At 42.7% G+C, this 19,027-nt stretch overlaps 2 protein-coding genes across 4 annotated transcripts in view; one reads left to right on the forward strand and one right to left on the reverse strand.

Annotated features, from left to right (window-relative positions):
- Nucleotides 1-58: 58 nt before the first annotated feature.
- LOC115619946 (phospholipid scramblase 3) lies at nucleotides 59-3,337 on the forward strand. Its single transcript, XM_030512974.1, has 7 exons — nucleotides 59-184; nucleotides 1,559-1,606; nucleotides 1,664-1,792; nucleotides 1,850-2,241; nucleotides 2,924-3,067; nucleotides 3,131-3,166; nucleotides 3,263-3,337. Exons 1-6 carry the CDS (start codon nucleotides 100-102, stop codon nucleotides 3,158-3,160), a joined length of 828 nt encoding a protein of 275 aa, XP_030368834.1. The 5' UTR covers nucleotides 59-99; the 3' UTR covers nucleotides 3,161-3,166; nucleotides 3,263-3,337.
- LOC115619944 overlaps nucleotides 3,321-19,027 on the reverse strand; it is a 59,282-nt gene continuing 43,575 nt past the window's right edge. For 2 of the 3 annotated variants that reach the window (XM_030512971.1, XM_030512973.1), the window contains 6 exons: nucleotides 11,626-13,087; nucleotides 11,455-11,566; nucleotides 10,418-11,386; nucleotides 7,134-10,309; nucleotides 6,837-7,063; nucleotides 3,321-6,779 (listed from right to left, as the gene is read on the reverse strand). In XM_030512971.1, coding sequence (XP_030368831.1) covers nucleotides 4,756-6,779; nucleotides 6,837-7,063; nucleotides 7,134-10,309; nucleotides 10,418-11,386; nucleotides 11,455-11,566; nucleotides 11,626-13,087 — 7,970 coding nt within the window. In that variant the 3' untranslated portion in view covers nucleotides 3,321-4,755. Of the gene's footprint in view, nucleotides 6,780-6,836; nucleotides 7,064-7,133; nucleotides 10,310-10,417; nucleotides 11,387-11,454; nucleotides 11,567-11,625; nucleotides 13,088-17,347; nucleotides 17,482-19,027 lie in introns of those variants that run through there. The other variant, XM_030512972.1, reaches the window with a different exon arrangement.

Genomic DNA, 19,027 nt, shown 5'->3' on the forward strand with positions numbered 1-19,027 from the left:
TACCGTCAAAACACAGTTGTTATCAGAACGTCGCGCGAATTGGAATCATTCTTATTTTACTGTCGAAAGCATTTCAAAAACTAAAAACGCAGTAAAATTATGCTTCAAAACGATGCAGTCCGAAACCTGCAGTATGACAGCGAAATACGCGTGGCCCAGCAATCAGATCCTGTGGAGCCGAGGGGTAAAGTTAAAGTATAATTCATATTGATCAACTGTGAAAAGGCATTTATAAGCAATACATACCTATGATTCATAACTAGAAGTGAATGCTATATTTTTACTAGCTGATAAATAAATTATGTGTGTTTGTGTATAGTAACTGCTGCCGCTTTTGGATTTATTTGCGGCCCATACAAGTGTGAGTGAATGGCAACAACTATGTGACTATTACCAATATCTTATCAGCAGATGTTTAGCTGCGGTTTTACGAACAACACCGACGCCTTTGTGTTTAAGACCCTTTAGTTTACTTTACCCAAAGCCATGTAAAAAAGAATTATAATGAAAACACGATCCTTTAAAAGGAACGTGATTTGTCTAACATTATTCTGTGAAATGCTTTTTTAAGCAATATAAGTTGATAAGATTTGCTATAAATATAAAAACATTGAAATAATTCTTTTTTTTCTGTACAATAAATCAATGTCAGTCCATACATTTCAATTTTAAATTATTTCAATTCTCTTGAACTTCAATTAAAAGATTACAAATTAATTTATAAAAACTTGAAGCACAGTTGGTCAAACATGTCTAATAGAATAATTACACTAAAAATATAATTCTGCTAATTCTGGGAGAATACATACTGCTTTAGGGGCAGCTATCTAGGCAACTAACAAACAACTAGCCAGCTCTATAATTCAGAACCGATTCATGGTTGACACTCGCAGTGAGTCTGCTGTTGAGGAACGGGCTACAGCATTCCGAACTATCTACACAGTCTTATTATTTTGTAATAATTTATAGGTGTGTGGTTCTAGTAAGGTTTAAAAATAATAATCCAAATATGTGATAATGGTTCAGATATAGAAAACGAGATATTTGTGGAAGAATAATAAGAGTCTTTGGATCTTAGGTCTGTCAATAAACACAATCAATGAATAAATTTAAATACAGAAAAGTACAAGAAAGAAAACCAAAATGTCCTACTGTGCTGAAACAATAAGATCCCTTAGAAACTAATCAACTTAAAGTCTTATAATACTTATAATTCAGTCTGCTGACAAATCAAGTCCAGAGAATGATGGAATATATAAACATTAAACATTAAACATTCCAATTCGTATGCTTCATAGAAAGCATTCTTAACATATTGGCGTATTTGTGAATGAATACTAGCAGTATAAAATATAAGAATAGTATTAAAATATTAGAATAGTTTTCGTAATTTTTGGTGTACAAAAATTATTATCAGCCCACATCTAAATTAATTAAAAAGTACACACCTCGTATGTAAGACTAAAACAAATTGTTTCTTTGTAGTTCCAAAAAAGGATGTTTAGACCAATCTTTTTTAGATCTATTAATATAGAAAATGTTTTATATCTCATTTTAGTATTCAACGGTCCGATTAGCATAACATCCCAGCCGCGTCCCACACGGGGTGAGTGCTTTTGTGTTTAAGGAGTTTCCTTTATGATTTATTACAACAATATTGCAGAGGCGCCACGAATTCCCCTGCCGATCTCAACAGTTGGCGGTACACGCACATTAATACCCCTGTCTGGCTACGATTGCCTAGCCGATTTGCCATCGGTGCATATTGAACAAACTTTTGAATTAAATGAATGTTTGTATAATTGACGCCCGAGTTAAGAAAAATATGTTAATGTAATTTTTTTTGCAGCACTCACAGCTGTCTCATCGGAAAATCGTTACGTTGTGCGCTCGCCACTAGGCGATGCTATTTTCGCAGCCTCCGAAAGCTCCACTGAGAATAGCCGTTTAATTTGGGGCTCAGGTCGTCCATTCCAAATGCATCTGCTAGACAAAACGCACCAGGAGGCTTTGGTGTTTCGCAAAAAATTGGCCCTAGGCGTAGTCTGCTGCAAACCAAAAAATCTTGAAATTTGGATACCTCCAGGAAACTTACTGGGTCGTGTTGTAGAATCGCCAACATTTATGCAGCCCGAGTTCTTTATTGAGGATGGCAATACAAATGAGCCTATCTTCTGTGTAGTCGGACCGTCGAATTCGGGATGTTGTTGCTTCTGTTTGCCAAAGGAGTCTTATTTTAAGGTAAGGCATCGACTTCGGGAGATGTAATTCTTAAACCTATTTAAGTAGTTGCAAGAATTACGAGAGAAACAATAGGCAGGAGTTTAGACGTGCATCGGACTAAGGAGAACCTGGTTAACAAGTTTGGTTAGCTAGTCTAGTAGCTTCTAAAAATCGTTGCTATCACACAGACGGAGAGGAGAGACAGATATATTGATCGAGAATACATATGATCGGTTGGGTCTGTCACGCCAACTTTTGAAGTCTTATTTTAAGTAAGGCATAGACTTCTGTATCCTTCTGTAATCCTTAAACTTACGTAAGCAGTTTCAAGAATTACGGAAGAAATAATTTAATAATCAGCTTAGAAGTGCATCGGACTAAGGAAAACCTTGTTAACAAGTTTGGTTATTCTACTTGTAGTAGTAGTATTCTAAACAGACGCATAGACAGACATACTGATCGTGTATATGTGTTGGGTCTGTCACGCCTTCTTTTAACTAAGGGACTCAGAAACTAAGGCTACATAGTTCCTCATATAGCCTCAAAATTACTTTAAACTAAATTTTCTGGGCCGTTCTTCTTTCGTGTATTGGACTTTGTTTTCGGCATCCGATTGAACTTTTGTTTTGTACAAAAGAATCTATATTTGAATACCGCAGATTAATTATTTTGTTTTCTGAAATTTGCTCCAATCATACAGATTCATTCCGGCGGGGATTTGCGGGCTTCCATCGATCACAAATGGCTGGCCAGTAAATCCCAATATACCACCAACATTTACTTCAGTGACATGAAGCTGACGAGCAAGGAACGCGCATTGATTTTAGGAGCAGCTTTTTTGCTGGTAAGCGGAGCAAAGTGTCCATTTATAGCTTTCAAACGAATCTGACGGAATTTGTTTTTGCAGGAATACATGTTCTTTCAGAAGCGCTTTTGAATGGCGGTAAGGAAGCTGGAGAGAAATAATTCGCAATTGATTTTTACATTGATTTCTTTATTTTGTATTTATTTTTTTGTCGGTTTTTTCCTTTTTGTATAGGTTTTCACGGTTGTTTTCAAAGATTGATATATTTTATGCTTTCACATATACATTTACAATAATGTAATAAATCACTTCATTTTTGTTGTTTTTGTTTAAACACGTACATATTGTATATACATTAACTTGTTTTGTATATTAATATATAATATAATATATTATACCTAAGCCTATTCTGATTTTTCGATTACTTATTTAATATCTTAAATATGCTTTAGCGCAGTTTGTACAACAATTTTCTTTTATATAAATTTATGTATCTTTTTTTTAGTTATTTTGTTTGTTTTTCTTTTCTCTGTTTTTGCTATCCTAACTTAATTAATATGACAACATAATGTTAATTTTCAGTTAGTTTTGCGGCTTCTTCTGCTAATTACACACAAAAATTAAACAAACAATCATAGAGTCTCGTGGTCTCGGTGTTTTAAGATTAAAACATAATAATGAAAATATTTATGCACATGTTAATGCTTCGTGCACAATAACAATATAATTTTTTTCAATAATCGCAATTTAAAATTAGGAAGGCTATGTGATTTCACTTCATGCAAAGCACTTTTCGAAAGGAAAGCACGGGGTTTCATTGTTTTTTTCTTCTATATTTTTTTTGTTTTTTGTGTTTTTTTGGTAGTTGGTGGATTTAGGGATCTTACAAATTATAAGTTTCCTTTAAACAAAATATTTGTATTTTGTTTTAGATAGACTCACAGCACTTAAGGAGTTTTCATATTGAAAAACAAAAAAATGAAAATTCTATGTGAAATATGTACGCTCACAATTTTCAAAATCGCTGTAGATGTACATACATACATATAGTATATGCTACTTTATGTATATGTAGGTGACGTTTTTTCTTGAGATAGAGGCAGAGTAGAACATGTTTATAAAAGCCTAAGTATACATACATATGTATATACGTATGTATTGAATGCATATAACGATTGCAGTAGTTGTAGATCAGAGTTGACGACGACTTTTACTTAAATACTTAGATACAAATAACACTTGTGTGTATATACTTATTTATGGGGTATATAGCGTTGGGTTTATGCCGAGAAGCGCACACACATACGCACAAAAGCGCATAATGTACATAGCTTAGGTTTATATATGTATGTACATATGTATGTAGATGTGTAATGGTGTAAGTATATTTTAGTGTATGTAGAGTTGTGTGCCCAAATGCGATATGCTTAGACATTTGATATGCGCTCGTTTTTTGAGTTTTGGTCGTTCTTTACAAATCATCGCTATATTTCCGCGCAAATGTGCGTCTGTGTTTGTGTGTGTGTGTGCGCTCAAGGCAGTGCCTAATTGTTATGTGGTGGTATTTGACTAAAATCCAACGGCGTTTCCTGCATCATCACAACTTGCTTTTGATCTTGAAATTGTTGGAATTGTGATTGAAAGCCCATGGAATAGGATGACTGTTGCTGCCACATCTGTGGCAGCATTGGCCGCACTCAGGTGGGCTGCAACATGTACATGTACTGTCAGTTGCTGGCTGCTGCTGCTGCCGCCGCCGATGCAGCGGCTGGTCCGGTGGGCACCAAGAGATCTGAGCGTGGACGCTTTTCGTTCGCTTCACGTTCGGGGGCATTGTCGCTTTCGTCGCCGTTGCTGCTGAAACTGCTGGGTAGTCGTCGCTTCAGGCTGTTTGTCAGAGCGTTTCCATTGCCAAGCGATTCATCTTCGGACATTGAGTTGGCACGCTGAGGAGTATTTCCCGCACTGTCGTTATCCAGCGAGGCGATTGCCGAAGCTGCGGCACTGTTCGCCGCACTAAAGCCATCTTCGGAGGCGCTGTCTTGCGAGCCAATTGCCAGACTCGAACTGGCGGCATCCTGGGCCAACTGCACCATGCCTGATGGGGTTGTATAGCTACTCAGCTTGTTTGGATCCTTTTCGAGCAACTTTTGGGCCAGCAGCTTAAGCGAGATGAGCGAATTTTCGCAATCGCTTGTATCGATTTCCGTCAGACTTATGCCGGCACGCTCAATTTCTGCGTATGTTCCGAACGGCAGCTTTTGCAGACACTCAAGCTTCTGGACATGGGTCTTGGAGCGCAAATGCTTGGCCAGATGTCCGTGAATGCGAAAGGCAATCTTGCAATCGGTGCACTCAAATGGACGCGGATTGGAGGTGGTGGGTACGCCAAATGTGGACGTCATCATGACCTTATTTTTGTGCGCCTCAGAACGTTCGTGCTTTTGCAGGTGGCCCTGCGTGCGGAAAGATATGCTGCACGGCTCGCACTTGAACTTCCGCTCCATGTAGTGAATGTTCATGTGCAGAGTTAGCTGATGCTGGCGTTGGAAAGTCTTCGAGCATATGGTGCACGTTGGACGCGCATCGCCGGCAATTGGGGGCGGGGGTGGCCCACCACGTCCAAATGCTACATTCTGCACGTCCGGATTCTTGCTGCTTGCGTTCTTGAATCCATCCTCACCAACGATGACAGTGATTGTGGGTGTGTTAGTAAGCACTCCGCTAAAATCCTTGGCATCTGGTTGCTGAACTGCTGCTGGCAGATTCGCATTGTGTGGTGCTTCCGTGGTGACGATAGCTTTACTATTTTTACTGGATACAGCTCCAAGCTCTTGATCAGACTGAGATTCACTTTCCTCGCTCTCGTCGTTGCTTTTGTTGGGTGCGACCACCGAAGGTTCCACTATTGGCGTCGCAGGCTCTGGTGTTTTAACCTCATGCACCTCAATGGTCGGCAGCTCTGGCATCGGTTTACTGGTCTCTGGATTTTGTTTTATGATGACACTGCTAATTAAGCTGCCGCTGCTGCTGTTTGTGCTCGATGTGATGGCCATGCTGTTGGCCATACTCACTAGCACATTGTTCGTTTTGGGTGTTGGCGCCTCCAGCACGTAGCTCCGACTGTACTGGCTCTGCTTCATCTTAGCGTGCTGAAGTGCCTGCTCTTTGAGGTATGTTTGCAGCAACACATTCTCGCTTTCGTGCTTAGCTTTCTCCTCCATTTCGGCAGAGATGCGCACTTTATCCGACACCGAGATCAGGGTCTTCATAAAACCACATTCATTGCCTTCATTTCCAAATATAACATCACGCATTTGCTGCGCCTGCGACTTGGCCACACTGAGGCTGGGCGGCAGCTCAGCAGCAGTTGCTTGTGATGTGGACACAGCTGGACGTGGTTTAGTCAAATCCATGGGCGCACTCTCATCGCTGGTTAGACCGGCAATGGTGCTGCTGCGCTTGGGCTTTGACTCTTCAGGGTTCGAGTAATACTGTTCCTGCTTCTGATAATCAAACGGCGGCTTGGGGGATGTGAATGAGCAAACCAGACGCTTGGGCTGTGAGCCTCCTGCGACACTGGAGCCGGCCGATGAGCCAATGCTATTGGCTGGACTGGCTGCGGGCGCAGGTGCCTCGTTTGTCGGTGGGTATGGTGACACGCTCTGTGGAATGGGCGGCGTCATGGATAGCGAGAGCAGTCCGCGTGCTGCTTCGTGCTCTTTGAGGCGTGACTTGGATTCATCCGTGTCTGTAAGCAGCAGTTTATAATTAAATCTGATCTGTGAGGTGTATTTCTTACACTTACCACTACTCTCAGACTCATTGTCACTGTAATCGTCAGAATCTGTCTCGCCCGCCATAGACGAGGTACGCCCACCAGCCGAGGTAGACGATTGTTGATCAAATTCCAAATCAGCCTCCGAAAATTCGCTGTCGGCGGGCATAGGACCTGACATAATGCCCAATTCGTAGCATTTTTTGAAGTGGGTTTTCGATTGCATGTGCTTGGTCAGGTTTCCTTTGGTTTTAAAGCTATAATGAAAAAGTGTTAATTAATTAAAGCCTGTTTATTTGTATATAATTAATCCAAATCTTTACTAACCTGAAATTGCAGTGACTGCACGTAAATGGACGCACGTCTGTGTGGGTGCGAATGTGCTTCTTCAGCATCGACGGCTTTTTGCAACGAATGCCGCATTCGGAGCACACGTAACGTCCACGACCACGACCGCGTATATAGGTGTAGTCTTCGTGCGATTCATAGCCACCAACCAGCAACTGCGCGCCAGCGCCATCCACAGCCTTTTTTCCTGATGCCGACTCCTCGCCAGCCTTGACCTCCAGATTGGCCTCGTTCAGGGCTTTCGGTGGTGGTGCCGCAACAGCCGCCAATTGATTAAGCTGCTGTTGATAGAGTTTGTGCTGGTTGCTGGGAAACGAGGTGCTACACACGGTTTGCTGCATATTAACTAGAGCGTAGTGCAATTTGGCGTTTCCAGCCATCGTGAAGCTGGCATTTAACTTTGGTCGTGAGTCGTATAGGGCCATCACGTGCTTCGGCTTGAAGCCCAACGGGTGCGGATTGTTCTCCTCGCACACCTGCCACACACTGTACATGGACAGCTTGTGCATGCCGGCCACGTAGGAGGGCTGCGGGCAGTTCACAGTGCAGTAGAACATTTTGGTACTACACTTCAGACCCAAATAGGTGTAGGCATGTCCATTTAGATAGAGTTGCACGCACGATTTTGAGGGTCGCGGCGTCTCTGGCGAGATTAAAGGTAGAGTGTTTGCGGTGGGCGTGATGCCGTGATGGCGTTTTGGTGTAAAGGTGCCTGGCTTCAGAGGCAGACTAGTGGGACGTAAGAACTTATTCTTCGACTTGAGCTCGCTGGCTGAGACGGACTCCTCAACACCTGTAACGGGCACGGCAGCAGCTGGTGTGGGTGTGTCCACATGGAGAGGCGTCAATACATGTGCCTGCTCTGGCAGTTTGGTTGTCTCATTTGTTTTATTTATATTGTCGAAATTAAAGTGACGCACCTCCTGCTCCGGTGGTGACCCCTTCATGGGCGACGAGCCTCTTTTACGAGGACTAACATTGTCAGCTATGCGTAAATAATTGAAGGGCTTCTTTGACACCTCTGGAGTATTGTTGTTGATTACTTTGCTGTTCCATTGGAGCGCGCTGCGCTGTGCCGGCGTCGGTGGTATGCGACTGAATTCGCTGGGCAAATTCTGAACACCGCCGAATGGTGAGAGAGCCTTCAGGTCGCCAGCAGCCATGGCATTGTTGAGGAGTGGGCTCGGTTGTTTGCGATTTGGACTTCGTCCTCGTGATGGGACTGCCAACTGGAGTTGCTGGGGCGGTGGCAGCAATGGCGGCAGTTGAGGCGTTAAACTGCCCGGACCAGGGATACCTGGTACATAAGGTATGGCTTTATCGGACCCAATCGAAGTGGTGCTGCTTATTGGCGGCAGCGTCAGGGGGTTAAAGGCAGTGATGGAGTTAATGGGTGGAAACTGAAAATGTTGTTGGGAGTTTAGGAAGCTGTTGCTGCCATTTGACGGCAGCTTTGATAGTATGTCGTTCGCTGATTTTCGCTCCTTGGCATCGTTCTGCTTGGGCGAAACCTCTTGAAAACTACCGCCCGATAGGAGAGGTGTGCGTATCATCTTGGGACTTTTGTCCAGGTCAGTGCACTCGGAGATGGGAATCATACTGCCGCCGGAGGAGGTAAATCGGCGCAGGCGTTCCTCCTTCTTGCTCGGCAGCTCATTTGAGGCGGCCATAAAAGCGCCGTGTAGTTCAGTGGAGGTGTTGAGCAGCGGCATGCCAGATGCATAACTAAAACTGTTATCACTGATATTTCTTGGGCGCTTAGCATTCGAAGGCTGCGAATCCAGGCCAGAAAAATGTCGATCTTCGTGCATTTTGGTTATGACAACAACATCCTCTTTTCTGGGCGTGCTTTGCTGCGCATAATCCACTAGCGGCGTCTTGCCGAGAAGCGGGCCGGGTGAAGGCAGCGGGGCATCTACAAAGCGCAAGGCGTTGGCATCTATGCTGGGTGCCACCACAACATTAACGCTGACCGGCATGGCAGTAGTTGCACCAACACTAACGCTGGTAGTGCTGCTTGGTGATGGAGCGGTGACAGTAGTGGTGCGCGTAGGCGACTGAACGGCACTGAGACGACTCAAAACCAGACTGCTGGGCTTAATCTTCAACTGGGACCACGCGAGTTTTGCTAACGACAGCGGATTCTTGGAATTGGCCATGTGACTCTTTAGTTCGGGCAGGCTCAAGTAAATAGTAGACGGTGTGGAGGCAGGGCTCATAGGTGCACTGGATGATGCATCTTGGCAGTATATGCTGTTATGAAGCTTCAGCTCGTCCGCGCTGCGGAACTCGCTGGCGCAGATGGGGCAGGAGTAGACAGCATCGTCCCCTTCGCCAATTGGAACGGCCAGACCGCGTGCGTTCAGCAGCAGGTTCTTGATAATTGAGTTGTTGGGTGGCATGATTTTTCCACCAGGCGCAGCTACGGCGGTCGCATTGAACGTCACATTCGGCTGCAGTTGCTGGTCAATAGACTGCCGCTTCTTGGGCGCATGATTGGCATTGCTTGGCTGCTGGGGCTGAGGTTGTGATTGCAGGGCGACGGCCGGTTTAGCTTTAGCAGATAAATTGAGCGGCATATTGTTGTTGTTTCCGGACGTAGATTGCAACTCTGCCTTCGTTATTGAGACTGCTGGATCCTGACGATATTGCAACGTCTGAACGGGCATTGGCGGTGGTAGCGACTGCTGTTGCGGCTTCGTGGGAGTGGGCGGTGGGGGAGCTGGCAGTGCGGCTGGCTTGCTGCTGGCATAGGCAATGCTCGAGTTGCTACGCTTTACCAAACCATTGTGGGATAGTGCGTGCTGTGCCTCATCCAACCGCAATTGCTGCTGCTGCTGTTGCTGCTGTTGAAAATACATTTGATATTGTTGCTGTTGCTGCAGCTGTTGCTTTTGCACAATGGCCTGGGCCAGGTTGACTTTGGTGTCGCCAGCTGCTGCTCCTGCATGATTGAGAGAATTGGCATTGCTGGCGGAGATGTTGTTGTTAGTGGTGTTGCCGCTGGTATTGCTCGTGTTGTTGGCATTGTTAAAGCTGCGTGAACGGTTCAATTGCTTTGGATATTTCTTTTGAAGCAATATTTCTTTGTTCTCCACAATCGCCTCGTTCTGTGAGATGAGCTTGCTAATGTGCTCCTGCACCTTTTCCACGTTCTGCAAAATAATAAAAGGAATGAACGAATTAAAAATGAGTTATTTCAATTTAATTAATAGTCCTGTTATAGTATATTTCAAGCCTTAAGGGGAGCTTTAAATGCTTACCACTTGCATGCCGCTAGCGAAACTGCCCAGGTTGGCAGTTGGTGGGGTTGGTGGTGCTACGCTCAGTGGAGCTGGCAGGTAATGTTGCTGTTGTTGTGAAGGTGGCGGCGGCTGCTGCTGTTGCTGCTCACGACCGCCTATTGCAACTGGAGCGGCTTGTGGCAGTGAAGTTGCTACTGTGGGTTGCGCTTGACTGTTGACTGGACGCGACTGTACTTGCGGCGCTGGTGGTGTCTTCAGAAGTGGTGAATGAAGCTGCTGTTGCTGTTGCTGGTGTTGTTGCTGCTGCTGCTGCTGCACTTGCATGTGCTGCAGCTGCAATGCGAAGACCTGGGGATGCATGGCGGGGGTGTAGTATGGTTGCTTGGGGGGGAAACTGGAGACGGAATACGGCAGCCCCATATAGTAGGCAGCGCCACCGACTGACAATGCAGCTGGTGTGGGCGGTGGCAGCACAACTGGACTGGCCGGCATCAGCAGCGTTTGATGCTGTAACTGCAGTTGCAGTTGATGCGAATTAATGTGATTATTAAGCTTCAGGTGAGTGCTGGGCGAAAGTGTTGGATGGGGCAGATGTTGTGTGGCCGCCGCTATCGACAATGCCGTCGGCAGCTTTTGCAGCTGATGTTGTGCCGCTTCAAGTGTCGCCGAATGTTGTTGCTGTTGCTCTTTGGTGGTGCCGGGAGCATATAGCGATGCATTATGAAATTTTGGCTTATACGGCTTGTAATCAATCGACTGGCGATGTTGTGCCGTGGCTGAGTGCAGCTGATCGTGCGCCGCTGCGGCATTATTGGTTGCTGTGGCAGGTGGCAGAGTGCCAGCAGCTGGCGAGCCAAGCGGCAATTGTTGTATGTGTTGCGGCATCGATTGTTGCATATATGTGCTCTTCGCAGCTGAAAGCGTCGAGGGTGAGGGCGTGGGTGAAGCAACGGCCTCATCGTAGGGGGAGCCCGATCGACTGATCTGCTGTGAGAATTATAAATAGACGTTATAATGTGACTTCTAACATTCTGATATGTTTTTCGACTACTTACCAGCTCGGAACTGCTATTGCTCAGCTCGGCATCCACATCCTGATCGGATAGACCATCATCAGCATCAGCAGGCACTTCAAAACCTCGGGTGCGCGCTGCATGCGATCGGGATCTGCAAATCGTATGTATTGAGTGATACTTTACTTTAATAGAGATTTTATTTTAGCTTACCTGCAATGCTTGTATAGATTGCTCTTTGTCTTAAAAGCAATGCCGCAGGTATCGCAGGGATATGGCCGCTCATTGGTGTGGGCGCGTATATGTTTTTGAAGCACCGAAGGCTTGGCACAATTCAGATTGCAAAAAGGACATGCATAGCGTCCAGTTCCTCCATTTCCCACTATTGCTCCAATTGGAACTGGAGGTGCTGTGGCTGTTGTTATTGTTGGCTGTGTCTGCTGCTGATGCTGTGCAAATGTCGCCGGCGAGACTGACGAATTGGGCGCGTAATTACTGTTCAGAGGCGTTCTTACAGCATTGGCTGCTTTATTGTTGTGTATGTGTGTACCGCTGGTGTTATTGTTGTTATTGCTTTCCATGGCATTGATTGGAATCGCCTGCTCTGCTGGGTGTTGTTGTTGTTGCGGCTGTTGCACATAGGCATGAACGTTGTTGTTTAACAAATTGGCACTGAATTCTGCATTGGTCGATTGTTGTTGTTGTTGTTGTGATTGTTGCAGCAATGGCTGTTGCTGCTCATGTTGCTTCTGCTGCTGCTGCTGCTGTTGATGATGATGGCCATTTGTCAAAATCTGTGCAGCATTGGGCGCCGGCGTCGTGGGCGGTGGCGACAACGAACTGCTGGGTGACAACGACGTTGTACGTTGCAAAGTCGTAGCTGCAGCTACTGCTGCTGCTGCTGCTGTTATATCGCCAGCTATTCCACTAGTCTCTGTCTCCGTTGTGCTGGCCAAGCGTTTAAACTTTTTGTGCAAATAACGCGAATTCGTCCAATCTGCAGCGGCTGCAGCCATAACTGCAGTATTGGCTTCATCCGTTGTTGTTGCTGTTGTTGCTGAAATGCTATTGCCAACTGTTACTGCATCGGAGGCTTTTGGCTCTCTGGTGGCAGCAGCAACGCTTGCCGCACTTGCAACATGCTGTAGCGTCATTTTGCTATCACTTATATTCTTAGCTTGAGTTTTATCTCTAGACCTAAATTCATAATTTTCACTAATACTATTATCACTGTGTTGTTTGTTGTTATTGTTGCTGCTATTGTTGCTGTTGTCTGCAGCCAATGACTTTTGCTGTGCTTTACTTTCTGTTGCACTCGTTGTACTGGGTTTGTTGTTATTGCCGCCAGAAACTATTGTTGCTGATTCAGCAGTGGTTGCTGCTCCTGTTGTTTTACTGTTGGCTTTGCTGTGGGTTTGTTTCTGCGCTGTTGTTGCTGCTGTTGCAGGTTCAACACTCGAACGATATGTTTGCTTCTTTGTTGCTGTCGCTGTTGTTGCTGAAGTGGTGTTGTTGATGCCACTTGTTGCTGTGGTTGCTGCGCGTTTATCCGCCAAGCGTGTGTTATTGTTACTCACTTTGTTGTTGCTTTTGTATTGTTTAGCTGTGGTCTTGTAATGCTTTGCTGTGGCTGTTGCATTTTCCATATTATCAAATTTGCTTGCTTGTGGCTCTTCTGCAATGACAAAGGAAAAACATATGCTATATTAGTTATTGCCTACTTTAGAATTAATTTTAAAAATTAAAAAAATATGACCGACACGCGTTCGAAATAATCGAGAAATGTTTCTTTTTATCAATTAACAAGTCTGTATTAATTAATACATATTTTAGCACAAAGGCTAAAATTAGTGCAAATATGAAATACGGCGAAGCAGCAACCTCAATGAAAGCCACATCTAAGAGTTATGTTCACTTACTAAAACCAATCCCAATAACTAAACAAAACGTAGTAACTACTAATTCACTATACATATTTGCATATTAAGGCACACGAAATTAAACCATAACAAGTGCATCATGCACGGGGAATGTCAGCCGAGCACACCCCCAATTTGTTGGAGAATCATGTGAGGCGCAACCTCAAGCGAGTGTCAGCGTTTAATTGCATTTGAACAGTTTAACAATTTAAATAAAACCAGCACTTAAACTTTAGACGAGTGGGGCATAATAAAAATTGTTTGTGAGCTCTACTCGTTAACAAGTTAGTAGCCGAGCTTATTAAATATTTACATGCATAGTTAGTATGCATGGAAATCTGTCTGTGAGTGTGCAGATACAAGGCTAGGCAGCTGACCTTTGGGACTAAGGAAAGCTTTACTGTCCAACTTTATTATGTGTGCACTTGTTTTGAGCTCACAACGAGGAATTTAAACGCAAGTTTATCTATGTACATGTACTTAATTTTTTAAAGCGATGCATAACAGATGCAATTTTAATGACAGTTCCTGCATTACAACGACATTATTGCCCACGAACTTGAACAGTGCCATTTAATCATTTATCCAAATAGAAGAACAAAAATGATTTATCATAATTATATTATTTCCAATTCCAGGAATATCCTCATCTTTATTTTGTACATTTCATGACCCAGTCAGAGTAACCTGTTTGTCAAATTCAACTTTTTGAATTGATTGTTTAACTACGGCATTTTTCATTTGCGTAAAATGCTTTATTATTTCATCACGTATACGTAATGTTGCCCGTTGACCGGTGTCATTATCAACATCACTAATTGGGCTCAACCTTATCAAATATGTTTTGATTCGATTTGAGCCAATCACGTATGAATCACGACAAGGCGTTGAAATTCCGCATCCATGTCAAGTAGCTTCAGTCAAATGATTATAAGATATGTACATAGTATGTACATATGTATATAAATACGAGTATGTACATATGCACATCATGTACATATGTTTGTGAATACATGTGTTCGTATTTCAGACGCTCAACCGCTTTTATCAACTTTCTATTTCGCTTTATTGTCGCTCGCACCCACCCCACAATACAAAAATGCTTCGTTTTGGGCCGAATTCGCATTTAAGCCAACCTGTTGCTCGGCGCACACGCACGCAAATATTTAGAAACACACACACGCACACTCATCATACACAGATACTAGGCAAAACTTTGATGGCTCTCGGTGGCAAGCGTGGCGCCCACAGCTGATAGCCAAACACACATACAGACAGACAGTTCATGGGCTAGTTGTTGCCGACTTATCAGTTGGTCACCACACGCAGATCGAACGACCGAGAGACCGAGAGACCCACCGCAAGGCGCACTGTGTGGCCTCGTATGTTCGTGCGATGTACACGGACAAAAAATGGTGTATCTTTGCTCTTTAAAAACAACATAATTGACTTCTAATTGAAAACTGATAAAACAAAAATTGATACGATATTTGAATCATGTTTTGGATTTATGGCAAAACAAAGTTGCATTTGATTTCTGATATAGTATTGCTTTTTGATATATACCCAGCAAATGTTTGCTTCTAAACATACATATGTACTATTTCTAATACTATTTGCTGTACTTTATATTCCAATATACTATACTCTATAATGCATTCGTAATTTGTTTGCTTTTGTATGCATATGTGTGACTTTCCAATGCGTTAGTTAAGTAACTGCCAGCAGGCAGTTCCAGCAGCAGTTGCCAACCCGTCTAAATACACCTTCACCGCTTCAAAAAAATGTCGATTACCAACCAACCAGCCACCACCATCACCAGACCCCGGGAGCGTTAATTGACAACGGACGTGCGCCGAGCCGGGCCGGCTGCTGGCGTTGCCTTTTAGCAACGATTTGAACGTTACTATATTTTTGTTTGCCTGTGTTTATTTATGTCTTTATCATTTATATGCTATGCTTTTAAACAGTGCGAAAAAAATCGCCTAAAAATTCCATTGAAAATACGTGCGACGCGTATTTGTTGTTGTCTTTTTTTGTTGTTGTGTGTTTTGTGCTATCAGTTAAATGCGGTACATTGATGTTGTTCTTGTTTTTGTTGTTGATAGTACTGCTGCTGCTATTGCTATATTTACCATTGTATTACTCACAAACAACACCAGGGAATCTAAATGCATGATAAGTGCGCCATTTTCGCAGTCGCGCCTTATTTGTTATAATATAGAAATGTATGTACATATGAATGCATATGTATGTGTATGTGTCATGAAGCAGACGCGTTGACGTCAGTTGTAGTAATTAAGGAAATCTCAAGTGCCATATGTACATACCATTTGAGATTAGGCAGCACTTACATACATATGTGCCATATATGAATGTACATACATATGTGTATGTACAATATGTACAAGTATGAAAGTAATCGCAAACTTTATCAAATGACAAGCTATAATTCACTATTTATGTGCATACATACACCCGAACAACACATGCATGTAGGTTGAAAAGCTAGAATAGGTCACTTAGAAGGCACAAACCTTTGAATTCTATTGTACTTCATTCACTAAGGCGCACTTTTATGTATGTATGTATGTACATATGTTTGTTTATATGTACATATGCATAAGTAAGCAAGTAGGCCTATATAGTAGAAAAGCTTTGTAGCACAATTGCAGCTGCTCATTAGAAAGCTAGAAAGCTTTAAAGTACAGTTTAATGGTATTTAATTAATATATGATATACATATGTATATTAAAAGAAAATTAATTAGAATGTTTAATTGTCCAAACAGCAGTGCATAGTTATTTTTGTTTTGGATATAAGTATGTACAAGACTAATTTTGCTACATTTGTTAAATTGCAGGGTATGGACATGACTTATATGAGTCCATTCATGCAAATATAGATTTGCTTGCATTCTCGTCGAGCTGTCGGGTATGCAAAATGCATACACACATGTGTTAATACATACATATAGTAAATGCATTGAATTGCATATATGTATGTACTACGTATAGTAAATAACAGTATAGTATGTCTACATATTCAGTTCAAAATTATCAGACAAAATTGTAAGAGTACTTCAAGTATTGCATGTTCACTTAACACATATGTACTACATACATACAAATGTACATACGCACACGCATATACATACATACAGACAGATGTGCATACATTCATACATATGTATGTATGTATGTGTTAGATAAGTAAACGCAAACATGAGTGCAGGCCCGGACTCATGGGAGCCTCTTGTCTATGAAGGCAATGCAATGAACGCTATTGTCGATCCCAACAAGAACAACAGCAGAAACAGAAACAGTAGAAGCCAACAACAAAAATGAGAGGTAATTGGCACTCCGCCTACGTCACACGAGTGTTTTGCATGCGCTGCGCCCATTTGATTGACAGCAACACGCACACACATATAAATTCACAAACGTACATACATACATAAGTATGTATGTAAACGTAAACACGCGTGCCCCACTCAGTGACATGAGAAACGATAATCTCCTACCCCCTCCCTTCCGCAACACACCCACTAAACAGCTTTATATAATGAGCACAAGGTGCGGCAACTATTCGATAGCGCCACTGGCAACAGTTTGTCATCTACATCTGTCTGTCCACTGCCAGACAGCCAGTCTGAACGACTGAACGATCCACCGTTTGCGCTCTGCTATTACACTTCAAGTGCATGACGAACTAACCAAAGAAATTTGTAAAGGCTAGCTTGCTAGAGCTGAGTGCTGACTACAACGACTAGTACGTCATCGCCCGTAATTGATGCACTTTCATACATACATATGTATATGCACACATGTATAAACCAATGTACATATGTATGTATGTTTAACTTGACAATCAAACAGGTTAAGCCTCAGTTACGCGAGCGCTGACACAAGCACTTTGGAATTGTATATCACAAATTTAGTAGCATGCCTGACTATTTTTAAGCTACCTACAGGCAAAATAAATAAATTAGCATTGACATTGCACTGTTTACTTACATATGCATAGTACATTGCGAATATACGAAGTTTAGCGGTTGTGTTGGCTATGGTTGCGACTTTGGCAGCAAAAAACAAGGCACGCTCAAAATTCGCGGAAATGATACGAAATTCCAATCAACCAAAACGTAAGATAAGAAAGACACTTAAAGAGGAAAGCAATGTAGTAACTAACAGCAAGAGCGACGCGCACACAATGAACACAAAGCGCTCACGCACACTATGAAGAAGAAGTTACCGTAAGTACGTTTCATAAATATTGTTGATTCGCGCGCTGCAATAGTTGTTATTCTTTTTTCTTATAAAAGTTCAAACACGCATTGAAGAATGAAAAAAGACAACAACTAAAATATTAAATGCGAAAAAATAGCATGTAATGGCCTATCGAATGTTAATGTTGATAACGAAAACATCGACGCGTGCACGACGACGGCAACAGCTTCGCATGCGAAATGCGACTAGACGAAGCAAGCAGCGAAATTCATTCAAAGACCTCAACGAAACCAAGTGGCAAAGCAGCAGCAGCAACAACAAGCAGAAAAATCAGTGTGAGTGCAAAAAATAAAAAGGCAGAAGCGACAAACGGCAACGGCAAATGAAACGAACGAAATGGCGAACGAGCAGCGCAAAAACAAAAGCACAAGACAGAAGCGAAGCGCACTACAATAAGAAATGAGCAAGCAACAACTACCCAAATGAAAAACTCGTACAATAATCAAATAATTGAGCAAGGGGCGACGGGCGACACGTTGGGGCCAGCGTCGACAACGCGACGACGACACCGAGGCTAAAAGACAAGCGGGTACGTACGTTGGAATACCGCAAAATTCGCACTTACTCATTGTTGTTAGTGTAAAGCGGGGGAAGGGCACAATACGCACACACAGTTGCAATTGTTAATCAAAAATAAACAGTCTGTTGGTTCGTTCGTTCGTTGGACGGTCGGTCGTTTGTTCATTTGGCGCTGCTGCTCTTGTTGTTGTTGTTGTCGTCGTTGCGCATGAGAAATGATCAAATCAAGCAAAAACGTAGCCGCAAAGCAACAAAAACAACAACAGGTGACGTGAAGTGGGGCTGCTATTGTTGATTACGTATGTATGTATAAATATATGTACACACGTACACACACAAACAGCGCCATGAACACGCGCACACACACAAGCATGCGCTTTAATAAATATGCGAAAATTTGCTGACTAAGGAAGGTCTGGGGAGCACCAGCAGCGGCACCAAAAACAACAACAACGCCGCCAGCGCACGAAGCGATAATAACAAAAGCATTTAAAAATGTAGAAGCACAGCACAAAACATAACAGCAAAAAGAAGTGATAATAAAATAATAATTGCTACACATACACTGGCAACAATTGGGTACGTATATGTAGTTATTTAAAGTGATATTTATATGACTGTTATTTTGCCACAAATATTTGATCAACTTGTTAAAACATATTTCAAATTTTTCTAGCATATCTTTTTATCTTTTATTACCAAATTAATAGTAGGAAATATATTTTTTTACTGACATTCATGATTGTATGGACATAACCTGAATGCACGGCTTCAATGCTTTGATTAAACAGAAAAAAAAAATAATAATAAGTAATTAATACTCCAGAATGACATACATACATATGTATATATACATATGCACCATCATATGGAAATCGGGAAATATAG

The sequence above is a fragment of the Scaptodrosophila lebanonensis genome, unplaced genomic scaffold (assembly GCF_003285725.1).
Source record: "Scaptodrosophila lebanonensis strain 11010-0011.00,11010-0021.00 unplaced genomic scaffold, SlebRS2 tig00000001-arrow-pilon, whole genome shotgun sequence".
Lineage (NCBI taxonomy): Eukaryota > Metazoa > Arthropoda > Insecta > Diptera > Drosophilidae > Scaptodrosophila > Scaptodrosophila lebanonensis.